The 20,284-nt window shown below is 22.0% G+C and overlaps 1 protein-coding gene across 1 annotated transcript in view; it reads right to left on the reverse strand.

Annotated features, from left to right (window-relative positions):
* The window catches only part of LOC117174526 (VPS35 endosomal protein sorting factor-like), a 63,439-nt gene that overhangs the window by 32,137 nt on the left and 11,018 nt on the right, over nucleotides 1–20,284 (reverse strand). The window contains exons 5-8 of the mRNA XM_033363729.1: nucleotides 18,132–18,291; nucleotides 11,943–12,148; nucleotides 11,703–11,833; nucleotides 11,430–11,603 (exon numbers count right to left, since the gene is read on the reverse strand). Coding sequence (XP_033219620.1) covers nucleotides 11,430–11,603; nucleotides 11,703–11,833; nucleotides 11,943–12,148; nucleotides 18,132–18,291 — 671 coding nt within the window. The remainder of the gene's footprint in view (nucleotides 1–11,429; nucleotides 11,604–11,702; nucleotides 11,834–11,942; nucleotides 12,149–18,131; nucleotides 18,292–20,284) is intronic.

Below are 20,284 nucleotides of genomic sequence, written 5' to 3' on the forward strand. Positions count from 1 at the left end.
GAATTAAAGAGAATTAAAGGAATTCAAGATAATTCAAAAGTATTCAAGAGGCTGCAATGTAAATTTCAGAAAATTCAAAAGAAAACCAAGAGAATTTAAAAATGCAAGGTAAATTCCAGAGAATTCGAAAGAATTCTAAAGGTTTAAAAAGAGTTAAAAGAGAACAAAAAGTTGAAATAGGCAATTCCAAAAAATTCAAAATATTTGAAATAGGTGATTGAAAGAAATTCAAAAGGATTCAATAGAAGTGAAAAGATTTCAAAGTAAATTTCAGAGAATTGAAAAGAATTCAGGAGAATTAAAAAATTGCTCGGTAAGTTCCAGAGAATTGAAAAGAATTCAAGAGAATTCAAAATAGTGCCAGGTAAATTCCAAAGAACCCGGAATAATTCGATAGAATTCAAAAGTATTCAAGATAATTCAAAAGTGTGCAATGTACATTACCGAATATTCTAGATAATTTAGAACAATGCAAATTAGTGCCAGGTAAATTCTAGAGATTTTGAAGAATTCAAGAGTATTCCAAATCGTTTAAGAGAATTCAAAATAATTCAAAAGTATTCAAAAGATATCATAAAGAATCAAATAAAAATTCAAAATAATTGGAATAGGTGATTCAAAAGAATTAACGAGAATTTAAGGAATTCAAAATAATTCAAAATGATTTAAGAAAGTTCAAGAGGCTGCAATGTAAATTTCAGAAAATTAAAAAGAATTCAAGAAAATTCAAAAGAGTGCAAGGTAAATTCCAGAGAATTCGAAAGAATTCGAACTAATTAAAAAGAGTTAAAAGAGATGACAAAAATTGAAATAGGCAATTCAAACAAATTTTATTATTTCAAATAGGTGATTGAAAATAATGCAAAAGGATTCAATAGAAGTCAAAAGATTTCAATGTAAATTACAGAGAATTAAAAAGAATTTAAAAGAATTTAATACAATTCAAAACCATTCAAGAGAATTCAAACGACATCAAAAGAATTCAAAAGTATTCGAAAAAATTAAAAAATTCAAGATATTTCAAAAGAGGTGAATGTACATTCCAGATAATTCGATAGTATTTAAAAGGATTCAAAAGAGTGCAATGCAAATTCCAAGGAATTCAAAAGAATTCAAAAGACATCAAAAGACATCAAAAGAATTCAAATAGGTTATTTAAGAAATGAGTCAAATAGGAAACTCAAAATAATCGAAACAGGTGAGACAAAAGAATTCAAGAGAATTTGCAGAATTCAAGAGGATTGTAAAGAATTCAAGAGAATTCAACAGAGTGCCAGGAAATTCCACAGAATTCGAAAACATTCAACAGAAATCGAAAGATTTGAAAACGATTCAAGGGAATTCAAGAGGTTTCAGGAGTTTCAAAATAATTTATGAGGACTCAAAAGAATTAAAAATGCAAGATAATTCAAGACTGCCAGTTTAATTCCAAAGAATTTGAAGTAATTCAGCAGAATTCAAAAGCAATCAAAAAAGTTCCAATAGGCACATAAAAAAAAAAATCAAATAGATAATTCAAAAGAATTAAAAAGAAATAAAAAGTTCATAATAAATTCCATAAAATTCGAAAGAATCCAAGAGAATTAAAAACATTACAAGGGAATAATACGTGTTATTCGTTGCTGAAATAAATTCACTGAAAGTTGAGTGAAATTTTAGTAAAACAGTATAACAATTAATTTTCAACCAGATAAAATAAATTATCAACGAAATACTTCAATTTTCATCTAAACCAGTGAATTTTTAACCAAATATATAAATTTTAAACCAAAATAAATAAATTCTCAACGAAAAATATAACAGTTGATTTTATTTCAATTAAAAAAGATGTTGATTAGAAATCAAATACAGTTAAATTAAAAAAAAATAATAATGAATTTTTAATAAAATAGATGAATCTTCTACCAAATAAGATTATTCTTCTACAAAAATTGTTGAATTTTCAACCAAAATCATGAATTTTCTACACAGAAAGACGAATTTTGAACGAAACAGTTAAATTTTAACAAAAACAGTTTCAATTTTTAATAAACAAAAAAAGAATGGTGAAGAAAGAAGATTAATTATTTGCAAAAAAATTGTTTTTATCAAAATACATGAATTCTCAATAAAATAATTTAAGTTTTCAACCAAAAATATAAATTTTCAAGGATGAATCTTAATTTTCTCAACAAAAAAAAAGAAATTACAACAAATCGCATGAATTTTGAACGAAGAAAAGTAAACTTCCAGAAAAAAAATAGTTAAATTTTCAGTTAAAAAAATTAATAAAAAAAAAAAAGAATTTTCAACAAAATAGATAATATTTCAATCAAAAAATACAAATATTCAAATAAAAATGGAATACTTACATTTTCAGTTAAGAAAATTAATTTTCAACTAAAAAAAAAACAACTAATTTTCAACAATATACGTAGCTAGATTTTCCACCAAAGAGATTAATTTTTAACAAAAAAAAAAGACTTTTCAACAAAATTGTTGAATGTCCTAAAAAGTAGATTATTTTTTCCCCAAATTGTTGAATTTTTAAACAAAAGAGGTGAATTTGCAACTAAAATTTTGGGTCTTCAACATGAATAATTTTCTTTTAAAAAGTGCATTTTTAAACAAAAACAACAATTTTCAAACGAATTTCAACATTTTAAACAAACACGTAAAAATTTCAACCAAAAAGATAAATTTCGATCAAAAAAGGCGAATTTAAAAAAAAATGGTGACGTTTTCAAGTGTATTAGTTGAATTTTCAGTTTAAAAAATTAATTTTCAACGCAAAAAAAAAAGAATTTTCAACAAAATAGTTCATGTTTCAACTGAACACATAATTTTTTTGCCAAATAATTTATTTTGATCTAAAAAACGATAAATTTAAAATAAAAAATGGAATCGTTAAATTTTCAGCCAAAATGATGAATTTTCTACCAGGAAGATTAATTTCGACTAAAAAAATATGAAGGTTTTAACTCATAAAAAACAAATTATCAACAAAAACTTTACCAATTAAATATTCAGCCAAAAAAACATAATGTTCAACTAAAGAGATACATTTTTAACTAAAATTCTGGTATATTAAAGTGGAAGAGTTAAATTTCCAATAAAATAGTTAATTTTCAACAACAACAAAACAACGAGTTTTCAAAAAAATTATTCTTCCTTCAATCATAGCGATAAATTTTCAATTTAAATATACAAAATTTAATTTAAAATCAAAAACAGTCGAATTCAACTAAAAAAGAAGAATTTTTAATTTAAAAAGATTTCTCAGTCGAGAAAGAAAAAATCAATAAAATAGTTCCGTTTTCAACCAAAAGTAAAATAGTTAAATTTTTATTTAAGAAAGTTAATTTTTAACAACAAAAAACTAATTTTCCAGAGAATAATTCAACTTTTAAATAAAAATTGAATAATTAAATTTTTATAGCTCAATTTTCAAAATCTAAAAATCTTCCAGGTTCTTTTTTCATAATTTTGGAAATCACTTTAAATCTTTTTAAATTTCTCGTTACAATAATTTTTCAAAATAAAAAACATATTTTCAATTTTTCCTAGGAATCTTAAGAAATTTTTTTTATTCTTTTGAAGCGTTTCAAGATTCTTACAAAGATTTTAAATTTTTAGTTTGAAATCTGCAAAGATGATTTAAAATTATTTAAAGTTCTACATTTAATTTTTCATTTTCTACCAGGAGGGACAAATCTTCTACAAAATACAATTTAAAAAAATTATATCTAACAAACAAAAAAACGAATTTTCATTAAAACAGTTTAATTTTTCACCAAAAGAGTTCAATTTCCAACTAAAAAGATGAATTTTCAAACTAGAATATTAATTTCCTGAAAACATTGATTTTAAACTTAGAATAAATAAACTTTCAACAAAAATAAAATAGTTCAATTTTTAGTTCAGAAAGTTAATTTTTAACAACAACAAAAAAATAATTTTTCAGAGAATAGTTCAACTTTTAAATAAAAATTGAATAATTGCATTTTAATAGTTCAATTTTCAAACAAAATAATTGGATTTTTTAACAAAATAATAAATTTTCTATCAAGAAGATTAATTTTCTGCCGACAATTAAAAAAAAAATACAGGACTTTTCAACAAAATAGTGGAATTTTCCACAAATGATTCAGTAAAATAGTTGAATTTTCGATAAAATATTCAAGTTTCTAAGCAAAAAAATAAATTTTCAATCAGGAATCTTAATTTTGAACAACGACAAAAAATTTCAAGAAAATAGTTGAATTTTCTACAAAAAAAAGACTTTTTAACCAAATTTTTGAATTCCCTACAAAATAGATTAAATTTCCCAAAAATATTGAATTTTAAAACCAAAATCATAAATTTTCGATAGAAAAGATTAATTTTCTGTCGAAAAAAACAACAAATTTTTAATAAAATACATGATTTTTCAACAAAATAGTCGAACTTTCGACAAAATAGTTTCATTTTCGATAAAACATTCAAGTTTTTGAACAAAAAGATAAATTTTCAATAATAAATCTGAACTTTTAACAGAAAAAAACAACAAATTTTGAATACAATAGTTAAATTTTCAAAAAAAAATAGACTTTTTAACCAAATTTTTGAATTCCCTACAAAATAGATTAACTTTTGCCAAATAGTCGAATTTTGCACTAAATAGTTTAATTTCCAACCAAAATAATGAATAAAAATAAAAATAAGATTAACTTTTTATAGAAAATTGATAAATTATTAACAAACTACATGAGTTTTCAACTGAAAATATTAATTTTGAGCTAAATATGGAATAATTTAATTTATAGTTAAGAAAATTAATTTTCTACAAAAAAAAATCATTTTTCATGCTCAATGAAATTAAAAAATTCGCTTTCTAAAGCTAAAAATTTGTCCATTTGAATTAATAAAAACCAAGGTGCAATTAATTTTTGTTAAAAAAGTCAACACTTTTCAGATTAAAAGTTAAATTATTTTCATTTTAAATAGTTTGAAAACTCCTTAAAAAGCTTCCAAATTTTATTTAAAAATCTTGAAACATCTACATGTTATTTTACATTTTTGCAAATTTCAAATGATTTTTGAAATATTTACAGAACTTCTAAACATCTTTTAAAATTATTCGAATTCTTCTTAATTATTTTTTTTAATCCTAAAAAATAAAAAATATTTCCTTAAAATCTCCCAGATTAATTTGTAACAATTTTGGAACTCTTTTTAAATCTTTTTAAATAGTCTCTTAAGATTTGTTTTTCAAAATAAAATTCCCATTTTTCTGGAAATTTTAGGAAAATGTTTTTCATTCTTTTTGAAGCCTTTCATGATTCTTAAAAAGCTTCTAAATCATTTTGTCGGTTTGCGTAGACACTTGGTTTAAATTATTTGAAATAATTCCAAACTTAAAATTAATTATAAATATTTTCATACCTTGTAAATATCTCTTTAAATTACTCGATTTTCTTTTAGAAATTATAGGTGTTCAATATATATTATACATCGAAATTCAACCATTTTATTTGTAAATTAAATTTTTTTAAATAGAATAATCAACATTGTAACATTCGAAGTTTAGTTTTGAAGATTTTATTTATAATTACTGATTTTACATGAACAATAAAATATTTATCAATATTAACAAAAAAAAACAGGATTTTCAGAAAAACAGTTAAATTTTCTAATGGAAGATAAATTTTTAATTGAAAATAAATGTTTCCTTAATGCAAATTTGATCTTTTTTTGGATGAAAACTCAACTATTTGGTTAAAAATGGATACTTTTTATCTCAAAATTAAACTATTTTTTGTTGAAAATTTATGTTATTTGTTTATATATATTTTTGAGAATATTAATTTTCTTGGTTGAAAATTCAACTTTTTGGTAGGTATAAAATTCAACTATTCCACTTTAAGATGCATAATTTTAGTGGAAAATATTCATCAGTTTGGTTGAAAGTTCCTTTTTTTTAACTCAAAATTTAATGTATTTAATTTATGTATGTATATTTGTTTGTTTTTTTTTAATCGAAAACTAATTTATTTCGTTCAAAATTCACGCATTTTGTTTTTTTTTAAACTACTTTTTTTGGTAGAAAATCGACTTTTTAAAATAAAAAACCTACTTGTTTTGGTAGAAAATGATTTTTTTTTTGAAAGTTAATCTCATTGTTTAAAAATTCTTCTTTTCGGTTAGTAATTCAAGTATTCCAGTTAAATATTCATCATTTTAAATAAAAATTCATCTTGTATGTTATAAATAAATTTGCTTGGTTGAAAAAATAAACTCTTTTCATGAAAATTAATTTTTGTATTAAAGATTTATCATTTTTATTAAAAATGCATTTTTTTGCTTAAAAAATGAGCTAATTTATTGAAAATCTGTTTCTTTTTTTGTAGAAAACAATTTGTCTTTTTTATTTCAAAATTCGTCGAATTCGTTGAAAGTTCAACTATTTCATTTGAAGATTTATTGTTTTAGTTGAAAACTAATTTTTTATTTAAAATTTAATTAATCAAGTTGAGGATTCATCATTTTTGTTGAAAATTCATCAGTTTGGTTGCAAATTAATTTCTCCAACTGAAAATTTAACTATTCCTTTTGTTGTTGAAAAATGATATTTTTTATTTCAAAATTGAAGTATTTGGTTGAAAAATTAATGTATTCTTTGAAAAATCATTTTTGTACAATAGTAATACTTTGGTTTCAATATTCGGCAATTTGGATGAAAAATTGCCTTTTTTAATTGAAAATTCAACCGTTTTGTTTAAAATTTACGTATTTAAAAAAAAATCTATTTTTTTTTGTTGTAAAACGTGATGTTTTTCTTTGAAAGTTAATCTCCTTGTTTAAAAATTCTTCTTTTTGGTTAAAAATTTCAAGTATTCCAGTTAAATATTTTTTAATAATGAATTTTGTTGGTTCAAGATTCATCATTTTCACTAAATATTCATTTCTTTGCTTCAAAAAAGAGTTATTTGATAAAAATTGTTTTTTCTTTGGATGAACAGAAATTTTTGTACCAAAAAATATAGTTTTTGTCGAAAATTTGTTTCTTTTTGGTTGAAGATTATTATTTTGTTTAAACTGAAAATTTGACTATTGTTCCAGTTGAATATTTCATAATTTTAGTTAAAAAATAAATTTCCTTGGTTTAACATTCATTTTTTTATTAATAATTAAATTTTTTAATTTGTTGTTGAATAATTATGTTTTTTAGTTGAAAATGTGTAATTTTTGGTTGAACGTAGATTTTTTAACTTAAAACTTAATTATTTAAGTTTTGATTTTAATTTTCAGTTGAAAATTCGTCAGTTAAGATTTCGTTTCCTGTTTTCGAAAACTGGAACTAGAAAAAGTAGGTACAATTTTAAAGTTGTATTTTAATTTTTGCATCAAAGTGTTTTTATCATTCGGCTAATTCTCGTGAAAATTCAATAATTTGGTATAAAGTTAAACTATTTGATAGAAAATTATATATTTTTTATATATTGGAAATAATTTAGAAACGAAAAAATTTAATTAAAATTTGGACTCAAAAATGAAAAAATTTAATAAAAAATGTATGTATTTTGTTGAAAATTCGTCCTTTTTGTAAAAAAGTCAATTTTTTTATTATATCCAACTATTTTGTATTTTAAATTAAATTTTTTTTTTGCTTGGACAAAATTTTGTTTGCTTGAAAATGCAACAATTTGATATAAAATTCAATTAGTTCGTACAAAATTTTAACTTTTTTTTGGTAAAACATTTGCTTTTTCAAAATGAATTCTCACCGAAAATGCAACTACTCTATTTTGTGTTCAAAATTTATCTTCTTTTTTTTTATTTCCAAATTCAAAAATTTATTTAAAAATTTAGAAACGAAAAAAATATAAAATTTAGCTTAAAATTTATTTATTTTGCTGGAAATTCGTCTTTTTTGGTAAAAAATCTATTTTTTTTTATTAAATAATTTTTTTCCTTCAAAATTAATTTTTTAACTGAAAAATTAACTATTTTGTTGAATATTAAATTGATTGGTTGTAAATTTTCTTTCTTTTTTGGTTGAAAATTCATATTCCCCGCTTAAAAATTCAACAGTTTGGTAAAAAATTTAACTGTTTTTTTTTTTTTGGAAAATTAGTTTTTTAAATTTTTAAGATTTTCTTCTAAAGGAATAATTTTAAAGCTATTTAAAAAGTTTTTAAAAAAGATTTTAATAAATTTTAAGAGACTTCAATTTCTTTTAAATTAAATGATTTAAGGATTTTCAAGAAATGTTAAGGAGTCTAAAAAAATTTAAGGATTTTAAGAGACTTTAATTAATTTTAGTCAATTTTGAAAATTTTAAAATGATTTCAAAGAAGTTGAAGGGACTTCAAAAAAATTCGGAAGGCTCTAAGGACTTCTAATTAATCAAGTAATTTTCAGGAATTACTAGGGACTTGACGGATATTAAAGCTTCTTTTTAAATGATTTAAAAATAATCAAAAAATAGTTTTAAAAGATTTAATGATTTACAAGAGATTTTATAAGATTTTACGACAGTTTTACTGATTTTAAAGAAAGTCGAGCAAGTTATTGAAAAGTTCTTGAAACAGATGTAATGAATTTTAGGAGATTTTAAGGTTTTTAAAAAAATTGATTGATCTAAGGAATTTCAAGAGATTTTAAGGAGTCTAAGAAATTTTAAAAGATTTTGGATTTAAAATATTTAAATTAATTTTAGTCAATTTTACAATATTTTAAATTATTTCAAAGAAGTTGTAGGGAGTTCAAAAAAATGTTCGGAGGACTTTAAGGATTTTCAAGAAATCTTACAAGATTTCTAAGAATCAATCTTCAAGTTTCTTTTTAAAGGATTTAAAACTAATTCAAAAATAATTTTAAAAGGTTGAAGGATTTACAAGTTATTTTGTAAGATTTTAAAACAGTTTTAGAGGTATTAAAGAATCTCAAGGGAGTTTTTGAAAAGTTATTTAAAAAGATTTTAATGAATTTGAAAAAGTTCAAAGATTTTAAGGATTTTTAAGAAATTTAAAGGAATTTAAGAAAATGTAAAAGATTTTAAGAGATTTCAATTAATTTAAGTCAATTTCGAGAAACTTTGAAAGATTTCAAATGATTGTAAAGAAGTTGAAGCGATTTAAAAAAAAATCGGAAGAGTTTAAGGATTATCAAAAAATCTTACAGGATTTTTGAGAGCGGATTTTTTTAAAAATTAGAATGGTCTACAACAATATTTCAAGTTTTCAAAATATTTGCAGATTTCGTTGAAAAATAAGCCTGAGCAATTTTTTTTTCTTAATTAAAAAATTTCAAATTTCCAATCGAAACGGTTTAATTCTTAAATTTTAAACAAAAATTAGGCAGACGAATTTCTGTTGAGAAAAATTAATTTTCAATTAAAACAACAACAATAAAAACGAATTTTTTACCAAAAAAGTTGAATTTTACAGAAAATTTTTTAATTTTCAATTAAATAGTTTAAACCTAAACGAAAATAGATAAATCTTCAACTAAGCAGTTGCATTTTTAACCAAAAAGAGATGAAATTTCTACCAAAAAATGAATTTTCCAACAAGAAAAATTTTTTAATCAAGAATGGAAAATAATGTTAAGCAAATTGTTTAATTTTCAACAAAAAAAAAGAATGTTTATCAAAAAATGTTCTAGCTGATTTTTCCACAATTAAACTTTAATAAAAAATAAAAAACAGTTAGATTTGACCAAACAGTATATATTTTCAATATGACTAGATTTTGACAAAAAAAAAAGTTGATTTTTTACTAAAAGAACATAATTTTTTAACCAAAAAAGTTGAATTTCTAACCAAAAATGGAGTAAATTTTCATTTAGAATGAATTGTCAATAAAAACAAAAACGAATTTTCTACAAAATAGTATAATTATATACCAATTTGTTGAATTTTCAAGCCAAAAAAGAGACTAATTCTCTATCAAACAATTTAATTTTAAGAAGAAGAACATGAAATAACAACAAAAAAGTTAATTTACAATTAATCAGTTGAATTTTTAAACAAAATATTGGAACTTGTAGTTTAAAAAAACTTGTTTGCAACAAAAAGAATTTTTAATTTAATTTTCTAACCAAAAAAAAAAACGAACTTTCAACTAAAATTATGAATCTTCAACGAAAAAAAATTAAATTAAAAAAAATTCGTTAAACTTTCAACCAAGGAGTGGAATTTTTAATGAATAATTTTTTTGGTTCAAAATTCTAGTTTTTGGTTACATATTTTACTATTTAGTTAAAGATTTAACTCTTTTATTGAAAATTAAAATCTTTTATTAAAAAGTCATCGTTTTTGGACGAAAAATTATATTGTTTGGCAGAAAATTCATTATTTTTTTTATTGAAAATTCATATTTTTTGGTTGAACATTCATCTTTTTTTATTGAAAATTAATTCTTTTTATTTGAAAAGTCTATTATCGTATTTTTGTTTAATAAATAATCGCTTTTACTTAAAAAACATACTTTTGTAGAAAATTAATATTTTTTTGTTTAAAATTTATCTCTTGGTAGACAAGTCTTTTTCTCAGTTGTTGAAAATTCACCTTTTATATTTGAAAGTTAATCATTTTTATTGAAAAGTCATATTTTATGTCAAAAATTGATACTTTTTGGATTGAAAATTCTCTTTTACTTTAAAAATTATCTTTTTGGGTGGAAAATTCAACTATTTGCTAAAAAAATATCACCTTTTGGCTAAAAATTCATCTCTTGGTTAAAAATTTTACTATTTGGTTGAAAATTTCAACTGATTTATTAAACACTTGTATTTTTGGATAGAAAATCAATCCTTTTGGTGTAAAAATCCTCATTTGTTAGAAAATTTATATTTTTTTAGTTAAAAATTCGTCTTCCTTGCTTGAAAATTAAACTGGCTTTTAAAATATTCATCTTTTCAAATTCAAAATTTAAGATTATGTTTGAAAATCCAACTCTTCCTGGTTGAAGTTTAATCTTTTTCTTTTTTTTTGAAAATTCGATCCTTTGGTTCAAGATTCGTTGATTAGGAAAATGTAATAAAAATTGTATTTAGTGTACAAATTGTAATTTTGAATAAAATTGTACTTTTTCAACCCAAAAAAAGGTAATTTATATTCTTATTCAACAACTAAAAAATTCCTTTTTTAATCCGAAATTCGCGATTTCAAACGCTAGCAATTTTTAAAATTTTTTATAGTTTTTAAAACTGCATTTTAAAATTCTTTAAATAAAAAATGTACGCTTAAAACTTAAAAGGGAAAATTTGTAAGTGAAAGATTTTCGAATTACGGATTGTAAACTGAATAATGAAAAAAGATAGAAAATTCAACCGATTATTAAAAATAAAACTGTTGAAATCAAACTTGGAAAAAAAACTAAATTCACGGTAATTTTTGTATTAAAATGGATACAATGACATATATATTTCGCATTTAAAAGGGACAAAAAAAGAATCAATCTTACCTAATTGTTAAGAAACTGTATGATTTAATAATCGCCATTTCAACAAAAAGCCTCGGCACAAGTTCCCTGATGGATGCAATTTTATAAAACCAATTTTGGCAAGTTTCCCTAGCATTTTCAGGAACCATATCTGGCGTGAAATTGTCCGGCAAACACGTAGCTCTGCTTCCGGGTCTAAAAATAATTTTAAATTATTTCAATACACACTCGATTCTCAATAAAATTCGATAGAGAGCGAGAAAAAAAAAATGCCGGCTTTATTAAATCAATTACTTGTGAGATTCTGCTTTCATTTTCAGTCTATCGTAAACCAGTTTACCGAAAATGTCCAAAATATCCGTAATCAGGACAAATTTGCTTGGATAAAATGATATGACTGAAGTGTCGCCTAACAATTTTGCACACTGCAAAAAAATATATATTTATTCCCTAGATAATTAAAGTTTATTTTTATTTTTTAAGTAGAAAATAATTTGGTAAATTATTGTTTAGAAATTAGTATCGTTTTCTTACCTGAATTGCAATTTTCAGAGCTTTCACCCGAAAATCGGATCGCCAGGCTTGTACCAATTCATGGTTCAATTGTTCAATTCTGGTTGTATATTCTTGCTGCGACAAATCTAGCAATTGTCGCACTGATCCCTCTTCATATTCGTCCAATCTTTCCAGTCTCGTTTTCACTCTGTCCACAGTTCCACTTGACTGGACCTTCACAACAACTTCAACAAAAACAACAACAACAACGACGACAAAATTAGTCAAGTAATTTTTTTTCAGTAAATGGAGGGACAATAGGGGAAAGATTAAATATTTATTTTTACATTTAGAAAAGAAGAAAGAATTCTCTTATAAAAAATTCTATAGTTTCTTAATAATATTTTGCAATATGTTTCGTCATTAGAGAAAACATTTTTTTAATAGATATCAGGGTGTTTACTCAAATCCTAAAAACAAATTCCATGACAATACCAAGTTTTTTTTTTCAATGTATAATTTTTCATAATATGAAACTACCGAAAAAAATTATTTTCAAACAAAATACATAAATTTTCAACTAAACCGGATTATTTTGAATTTAAATGAGAAATATTTAACTCAAATACTTGAATTTTTAACCAAAAAACTGCAATTTTAAACAATATGATTAATTTTCAAACAAAAAGAATAATCTTCTACCAAAAAATACAATTTTTCAACAAAATAGACGAATTTTAAACCAGAAAAAAATTAATTTTTAACAGAATATGGAATAATTACATTTTTAGTCAACTGGAATAGTTGAATTGCAAAAAAAAAGAGTTTTCAACTCAAGCAAAGAATTCAATCAAAAATTGAATAATTAAATTTTCAGTTAACAAAAATAGAGTGTTTAACCAAATAAATTAATTTCCAACTAAAATTTATGAAATATTCAACTGGAAATTTATTTTTATTTTTAGTTTAAGAAAAAAATTATTTCCAATAAAAAAAGACTAAAATTTTAATAAAATTCTTAAGTTTTCGTTAAAAAAAAAATTACTTTTCATCCAAAGAAAAAACCATTTTTCAATCAAAAAGCTCATTTTTTAACCAACGATTGAATTAAAGATTAAAAATTTAATTAACGATAAAACATTAAATTTATTTCTAACCTAAAAGATGATTTTTCAACTGAAATGATGAATATTTAACTGGAATACTTGCATTTTCTACCCAAAAAAGTCGATTTTATACCAAAAAATTCAATTTTTTAAAACAAAATGCGTGAATTTTCAATGAAATAAATGATTTTTCAATTATAAAAAAGAAATTTACATCAAAATTGTTTTAAAAATTGTTAAATTGTTACATTTTAAACTAAAAATATCAATTTTCAACCAAATAGTTCAATTTTCAGTCGAAAAAGATCAAATTTAAACCAAAAATAGAATAGTCGAATATTCCGTTAAAAAATGAATTCTTAACACAAAAAAAATCAGATTTTCAGAAAAATAGTTAAATATTCAGTAACAAAATTCTTTTTCAAATGCAATACTTGAAGTTTTAACCAAAAACAAGAATTTTTAAACAAAGATTTTAACTTTCAAAGAAAAAAATTATTTTCTTCCAAATAAAGTCAATTTTATAACAAAAAAATCGTTTTTTAATAAAATCAAAATTGTTAAATTTTCAACTAAAATGATGAATTTTCAACTAGTAAGATTAATTTTTAAAAAACAGTAAGTTTTGAATAAAAAATATCAATGTTCAATCAAATAGTTGAATTTTCATTCGGAAAAGATAAAATTTAAACCAAAAATAAAATGGTCAAATTTTGCGTAAAAATTTCATTCTTCACCAAAACCAAAATCGGATTTTAGGAAAAAAAAGTTGAATATTCAGAAAAAAAATTCTTTTTTAAATTGAATAATTGAATTTTCAACCAAAAACATGAATTTTTAAACAAAGATTTTAACTTTTAAAGAAAAAAATTCGTTTCTTTCAAATAAAGTCAATTTTCTACCAAAAAAGTCGTTTTTTAACAAAATGCGTGTATTTTCAAAGAAATTAATAAATTTTTTAAAAATGAGTGAATTTTCAAAGAAATTAATTAATTTTCAATTAAGAAAGACAAATTTACATCAAAATTGTTAAATTTTAAACTAAAAAAGGTCAATTTTCAACTAAAATGATGAATTTTCAACCAATAAGATTAATTTTCTACTAAAAAAACGAATTTTCCACAAATTGCATGAATTTTTTTAATCAATGTTTGATTATTAAATAAAAAGTTGCCATTTTCAACCAAATACTTAAATTTTCACCCGAAAAAGATCAACTTTTAACCAAAAATAGAATAGTCGAATTTCCAGTTAAGAATCTAATTCTTAACAAAAAAAAAGGATTTTCAAAAAAATAATTAAGTTTTTGGTAAAAAAAATCCTTTTCATCCAAGGAAATAATCAATTTTCAATCAAATAGCTCCTTTTTCAAACAAAGAAATGAATTTTTAATTAAAATGAGAAATCTTTATTTTTAAAAAATTAAATTAAAAAAAAAGTTTATTTTTTAATCCAGCAAATTTATGTGTAACCTAAAAAATTAATTTTCAACTAAAATTATGAATATTTAATTGGAATTCTTAAATTTTTAACCGAAAAGGAGAATCTTTAAACAAGGAGATTAACTTTCAAAGAAAAAAATTATTTTCCACAAAAAAAGTCGATTTTTAAATAAATTATGTGAAATTTCAACGAAATAAATAAATTTTCAATTTAAAAAGACAAATCTACATCCAAACTGTTGAATTTTAAAATATAAAATGTTAATTTTTGAACCAAAATAGTTAATTTTTCTACCTGAATAGATAAAGTTTTAGTTAAAAAATTGATTTCCAACAAAGTAGTTACATTTTTAAAAAGAAGCAAATTCCTAATGAAAAGTGTAAAAAATGTATATTATAATTTAGAAATATATCCTCTTCGAAATACTACTTTTCTAAAAACTACTTGAAGCACATTCTTTTTTCAAAACTTTGGACGAAGAAAAATTTCAATTGTGACGAATTTTGACTTGGAACAGGAATTTATAAATTCCTTTCTTCGAAATCGCAATTTTAATTCTTTAAAAAAATTCCTGTTTCATGTCAAAAATTCCCTGACCCAAGAGAAATTATATTTCTTTCGATAATTATTTTCACTCATATGCCCTGCAATTGTAGATAAAGTAGAAATCATTTTTCTACATTGACCAAATTCACTAAAATAATGAAAACTTGAATTTTTCTGCAATCAAAGTAAATTCCCACTTTTTAAATTCGTTTTTCGGTCAATAAAATCCCAATATTACAATCTTGAAATAAACAAGATCAGTTTTAACAAAAAATGAAAAGGTTAAATTTGCAGTTAAAAAAATTAATTTTCTACTGAAAAGATAACAATTTTTTATCAAACTGATGAATTTTCAAGCAATTAGTTGAATTTTTAAGTAAAAAAGATCAGATTTCAACCAGAACTGTAATAGTAAAATTTTCAGCAAAATAAATAATTCCGACAAAAAAAGACAATATTCAACAAATGTGATGAGTTGTCCACTAAAATGATAAATGTTCAACTGAAATGGCTAAATTTTTAACCGAAAAATATCAAAATTTTCAACCAAAAATAGCCTAGTAAATTTTTCAGTTGAAAAAACTCATTTTTAAACAGACTGATGAATTTTTAAGTAACATGATAAATTTTCAAGTATAATGCTGAATCTTCAACAGGAATAGGTGACTTTTAAACCAAAAAGATAAATTTTCAACCAAAACGATAAACCTTGAAGTATAATAATTAAAATTTCAACCCCAAAAACATTAACTTTCAACCCAAAAGATTAAACTCTACGACAAAACAACGTATTTTCTATTAAAAAATATCATTTTTTAAACAAAAATTTAATAAATTAGATTTTTAGTTGAAAAAAAATTAATATTCACCCATAGATATGAATTTTTATCTAAAATGAAGAAAGATTCATCTGGAATAGTTACAATTTCAGTGAAAATAAATTAAGGTTAAAAAAACTTGATGAATTTTCAACTAAAATGATGAATCTTCAACTGGAATAATTGAATTTTTAACCAAAAAGATTAATTTTCAATTAAGATTTTTGACAATTTTTCAATCAAATCAAAATTGTAAAAAAAACAGTTAAACTTTGAACTAGAATAGTTACATTTTCAATATAAAAATTAATTTTCAACCAAACGAAAAACGAATTTTTAAGAAAATTACATTTTTATTACAAAAAAATATTAATTCTAAACTTTTTCATAATTCTTATAATTCTTAATCAAAAACAGTTAAATTTGGCATAAAAAAAAAAACAAGTTTCCAGCTAAATAGTTAAATCCTGCAAACAAAACAGATTAATTTTCTACCATAAAAATCAATTTTCAACGAAGGAGATTAATTTCTACAAAAAAAAAAGAAAATATTTTGCAAGAAAACACATGAATTTTTAACCAGATCTGTTTAGTAGAAAGTTGAATTATTTTGTTGAAAATATATGTTTTTTGTTGAAAACTCATCTGTTTCGATGAAACTAATTTTTTTGTTGGTTAGAAATAAAGTATTTTGTTGAAAAATTGTCTTTTCACCTTGAGAATTCAACTTTTGGGTTAAAAGTGGTTCTACTTTCTTAAAACTTTATTTCTTTGGTTGAAGATTCATAATTTCAGTTGAAAATTCGTCTTTTTTGGTTGAAAAGTAATTATTTAAACTTAAAATTCAACTATTCTGTTAAAAATTTCACTGACTGATTGTAAATTAAGTTTTTTTGTTTGTTTCTTAATTCGAATTCTCGGGATGAAAATTAAAATTTTTTATAGAAAATTCGTCTTTCTGGCTTGAAAATGTAACAATTTGTTATAAAATGTAACTGTTTGGTAGAAAATCAAACTGCTTTGTAAAACATTTGTTTTTTTATTAAATTAAAGACTAATTCTCCTGAATAAAAATTAAACTAATTTTTTTATTAAAAAATTTAACCATTTAGTTAAAAAATGTTAAAAAGATAAACAAAATTTTAATCAAAATTAATCAAAATTTGGTTCAAAGTATTTAGTAAAGAAACTTTGTAATTTGTTAAAAATTCGTCTTTTTTTTAAGAAAAATAATCTTTTCGATTTGAAAATAATGTCTGATGACACTTTTTTCGCAATAGTAGTAAATAGTGGCATCACTTTAAAAGAAGGTCAATTAAGCCAAACAAAAAAGTGTAAATAATTTTTTTTTGTGCTAATTCTTTATAGTTGAATTGTCTAATATTATATTTTTTTTTTGAAAATTCATATTTTTTGGTTGAAATTTTAATATTTGATTAAAAATTTAATTATTATGATGAAAATTCCACAATTTTGTTTAAAAATTCATTCTTTCTGGTTGAAAATTCTAATGTTTTCTTTAAAAAATCGTATTCTTAGTTTGAAAACTTACCTATTTAGTTGAAAATCAAGTGTTTTTTTTTAATTCGACAACGGTTAAAAATACAAATGTTTGGTTGCAAACAATTTTGACGAAAATTCAACAATTTTATTTTTAAAATTTATTTTTTTGGTTAAAAATTCAACTGTTTTAAATTTATTTTATATTTGGTTGAAATTTTGTTTTCTTATGGACATAATTTTGTAAAAAATCCTTTTTTTTTGTTTGTTTAATTCTACTGTTTACAATTACAAGCAAAAAAAAATTCGGTAGGAATGTAAATTATTGCAATTTTCATTAAACATCAATGTTTATTAATTGAAAATTCAACTGTTTAATTAAAATTGTTCTTTTCAGTTAAAAATGTAACTTTTGAATTTAAATTAATAAGTCTTAAACGAGAATTTTACTATTTTGTAGAAAATTTGTTCTTTGTTTGTGCGAAATATATTTTTTTTTAATATTCGATTGTTGGTTTAAAAATAATCTTTTGTAGTTGAAAATTAAATTTTCGATTAAATGTTAATCTATTTTGTTTCAAATTGAATTAAATATAGTACACATTTTGTAGGCAAATTTAAAGAGGCGACACGGCAGCTTATCTTTTATTTTTATTATTAAGGAACTTTTTCTTCAACTCTGCAATTAAAAAACATAATCATTTTTAAGAAGTAAATAATGTACGGATAAACGAGAAAGAATTTGGATATTATAATTTAAGAGGTGGAAAATATATTAAAATATTATTTGAAATGGTAAATAAAAGAGTAATTACCTCTTTCACCCCCGGACAAAAAACTCGTAATTATCGAAAGTTTTTCTGATGTCGTGTATTTGCTCAAAATGGAATTTCGTCTTGATGACCAAGGCTCTACTAATTCTTCCGTCTTGTCCTTCATCTTTTTTGCAACAGCGACATTGGCTGAATAATCCCACTAGAAAATAATCCCAAATTTAAGATAAATTAGGAAACAAATCCATCATTTAAGAGGAATTAGAAAAATTATAAGAAATTCAAGAGGGATTAGGAAATTCATTTAAAATTCAAGAGGAATTAGAGAAAACTTCAAGAAGAAATAAACAAATAATTTAAAATGCAAAAGGAACTAGAAAAAAATCGAAAATTCTAGATGAATTAGATACATAATAAAAAATTTTAAGAAGAAAGGGAATAATTATCCAAAATTTAAGAGGAGTGAGACCAAAATTTTACATAAAGTAGAAAAATAATCCAAATTTCGAGAGAAATTAGACAAAAATTAAGAGGAATTAAACAAAACATCCACAATTTAAGAAAAATTTCTAGCTGAGGTAAAAAATAATCGAATGTTGGATTATTTTTTACCTCAGCTAGAGGAATTAAACATATGACCAAAAATTCCAAAGGAATTTAAAAAATAATAAGAAATTAAAAATAAAGCAGGAATCACAAAAATATCAAGAATTAACAAAATTTCCAAAATTGAATACAAAATTGTCAAATAATCCAAAATTTAAAAATAATTAAGACATATAATCACAAATTCAAGAGATAAAAAAATTAAGAATAATTTGAAAAACATTTTTTTTAAATCAAGGAGAATTAATGATTAATCAAAATTTAAAAAAAAATTAATATTATAAGCTAATAGGAATTATAAAACTCACAAAAATTCCAGGAGGATTAAACAAATAATCCAAAATTCAAAGGAATTATAGAAATAATAAAAAATTCTAAAGAAATTAGAAAAATAATTCAAAGTTTAAGAAGAATTAGGAAAATAATCAAAAATTCAATATGAATTTTTTTATCATAAATTTAAGAGGATTTAGAAAAAATCAAAAATTTAAGATAAATTGGATAAAAATGCCAGAGAAATAGAAAAAAAATCGTTCAAAATTCAAGAGGAATGAGAAAAATAATAAAAAATTAAGGAAATATTGAAAAAAAAACATGATAAATAAAGTTAATCATTTAATTCTCAAAAAGAATTAGACAAATAATCCCAAATTCAAAAAAATTAGATATATAATCCCAAATTCAAAAGGAATTAAAAAATAATAATTCAAAATACAAGAGAATTAGAAAAAATAATCAAAAATTAAAGAGGAATTTGAAAAATAATAAAAAATTCAAGAGGAATTAGCCAAAAAATCCGAAATTTAAGAGTAAAATTCCAGATAAAATAGAAAAATATTACAAAATTCCAAAGTAGAAACTTAATAAAAAATTCAAGAGGAATTAGAAAAAATATATTGAAGATAAAGGAAGAATTAGAAAAATATCAAAAATTAACAAATAATTGACAATTCAAATAGTAAAAAAAAGTCCAAAGGAATCCAAAATTTTAAGAGAAATTAGATAAAAATTCCAGAGGATTTAGAGAATCACCCAAAATTCAAAGGGTATTAGAAAGATAATCGAAAATTCAAAAGGAATTCGAAAAAATATTCCAAGATTCTAAATATAGCATGAAAATAATACAGAATTCAAGAGAAAGTAGAATAAAAAATGAAAGAGGAATTAACAAAATAATTAAAAATTCAGGAGGAATTAAACATATAACCAAAAATTCAAAAGGAATAAAATCAAAAATCCAAAAATTCAAAGGAATTTTAAAAAATCCAAAATTCACGATGAATTAAAAAAAGAAATAAAAAATTCAAAACGAATTGAACAAATAATCCAAAGTTCAAAAAGAATTAGAAAAGTAGTACCAAAAGGGAAAATTTGAATTTTATTAATGCATAGTGGAGCGAGTATTTCCTCGTAAGAAACAGCATTAGAGCAGGAAGTCTTCAGTACGCCGAAAGAGATAAAGGAAAGGAAGGCAAGGGGGAAGTATGAAAAACTATAGAAAAGGAAAGATTGAGAGCAAAAAGCGTAGGGTCCATAGAAGCATTTATCAAAAGGAAGAGAGGGGAGAGGGAAAGCAGTGAAGAGAAGGA

Source organism: Belonocnema kinseyi, chromosome 1 (assembly GCF_010883055.1).
Source record: "Belonocnema kinseyi isolate 2016_QV_RU_SX_M_011 chromosome 1, B_treatae_v1, whole genome shotgun sequence".
Lineage (NCBI taxonomy): Eukaryota > Metazoa > Arthropoda > Insecta > Hymenoptera > Cynipidae > Belonocnema > Belonocnema kinseyi.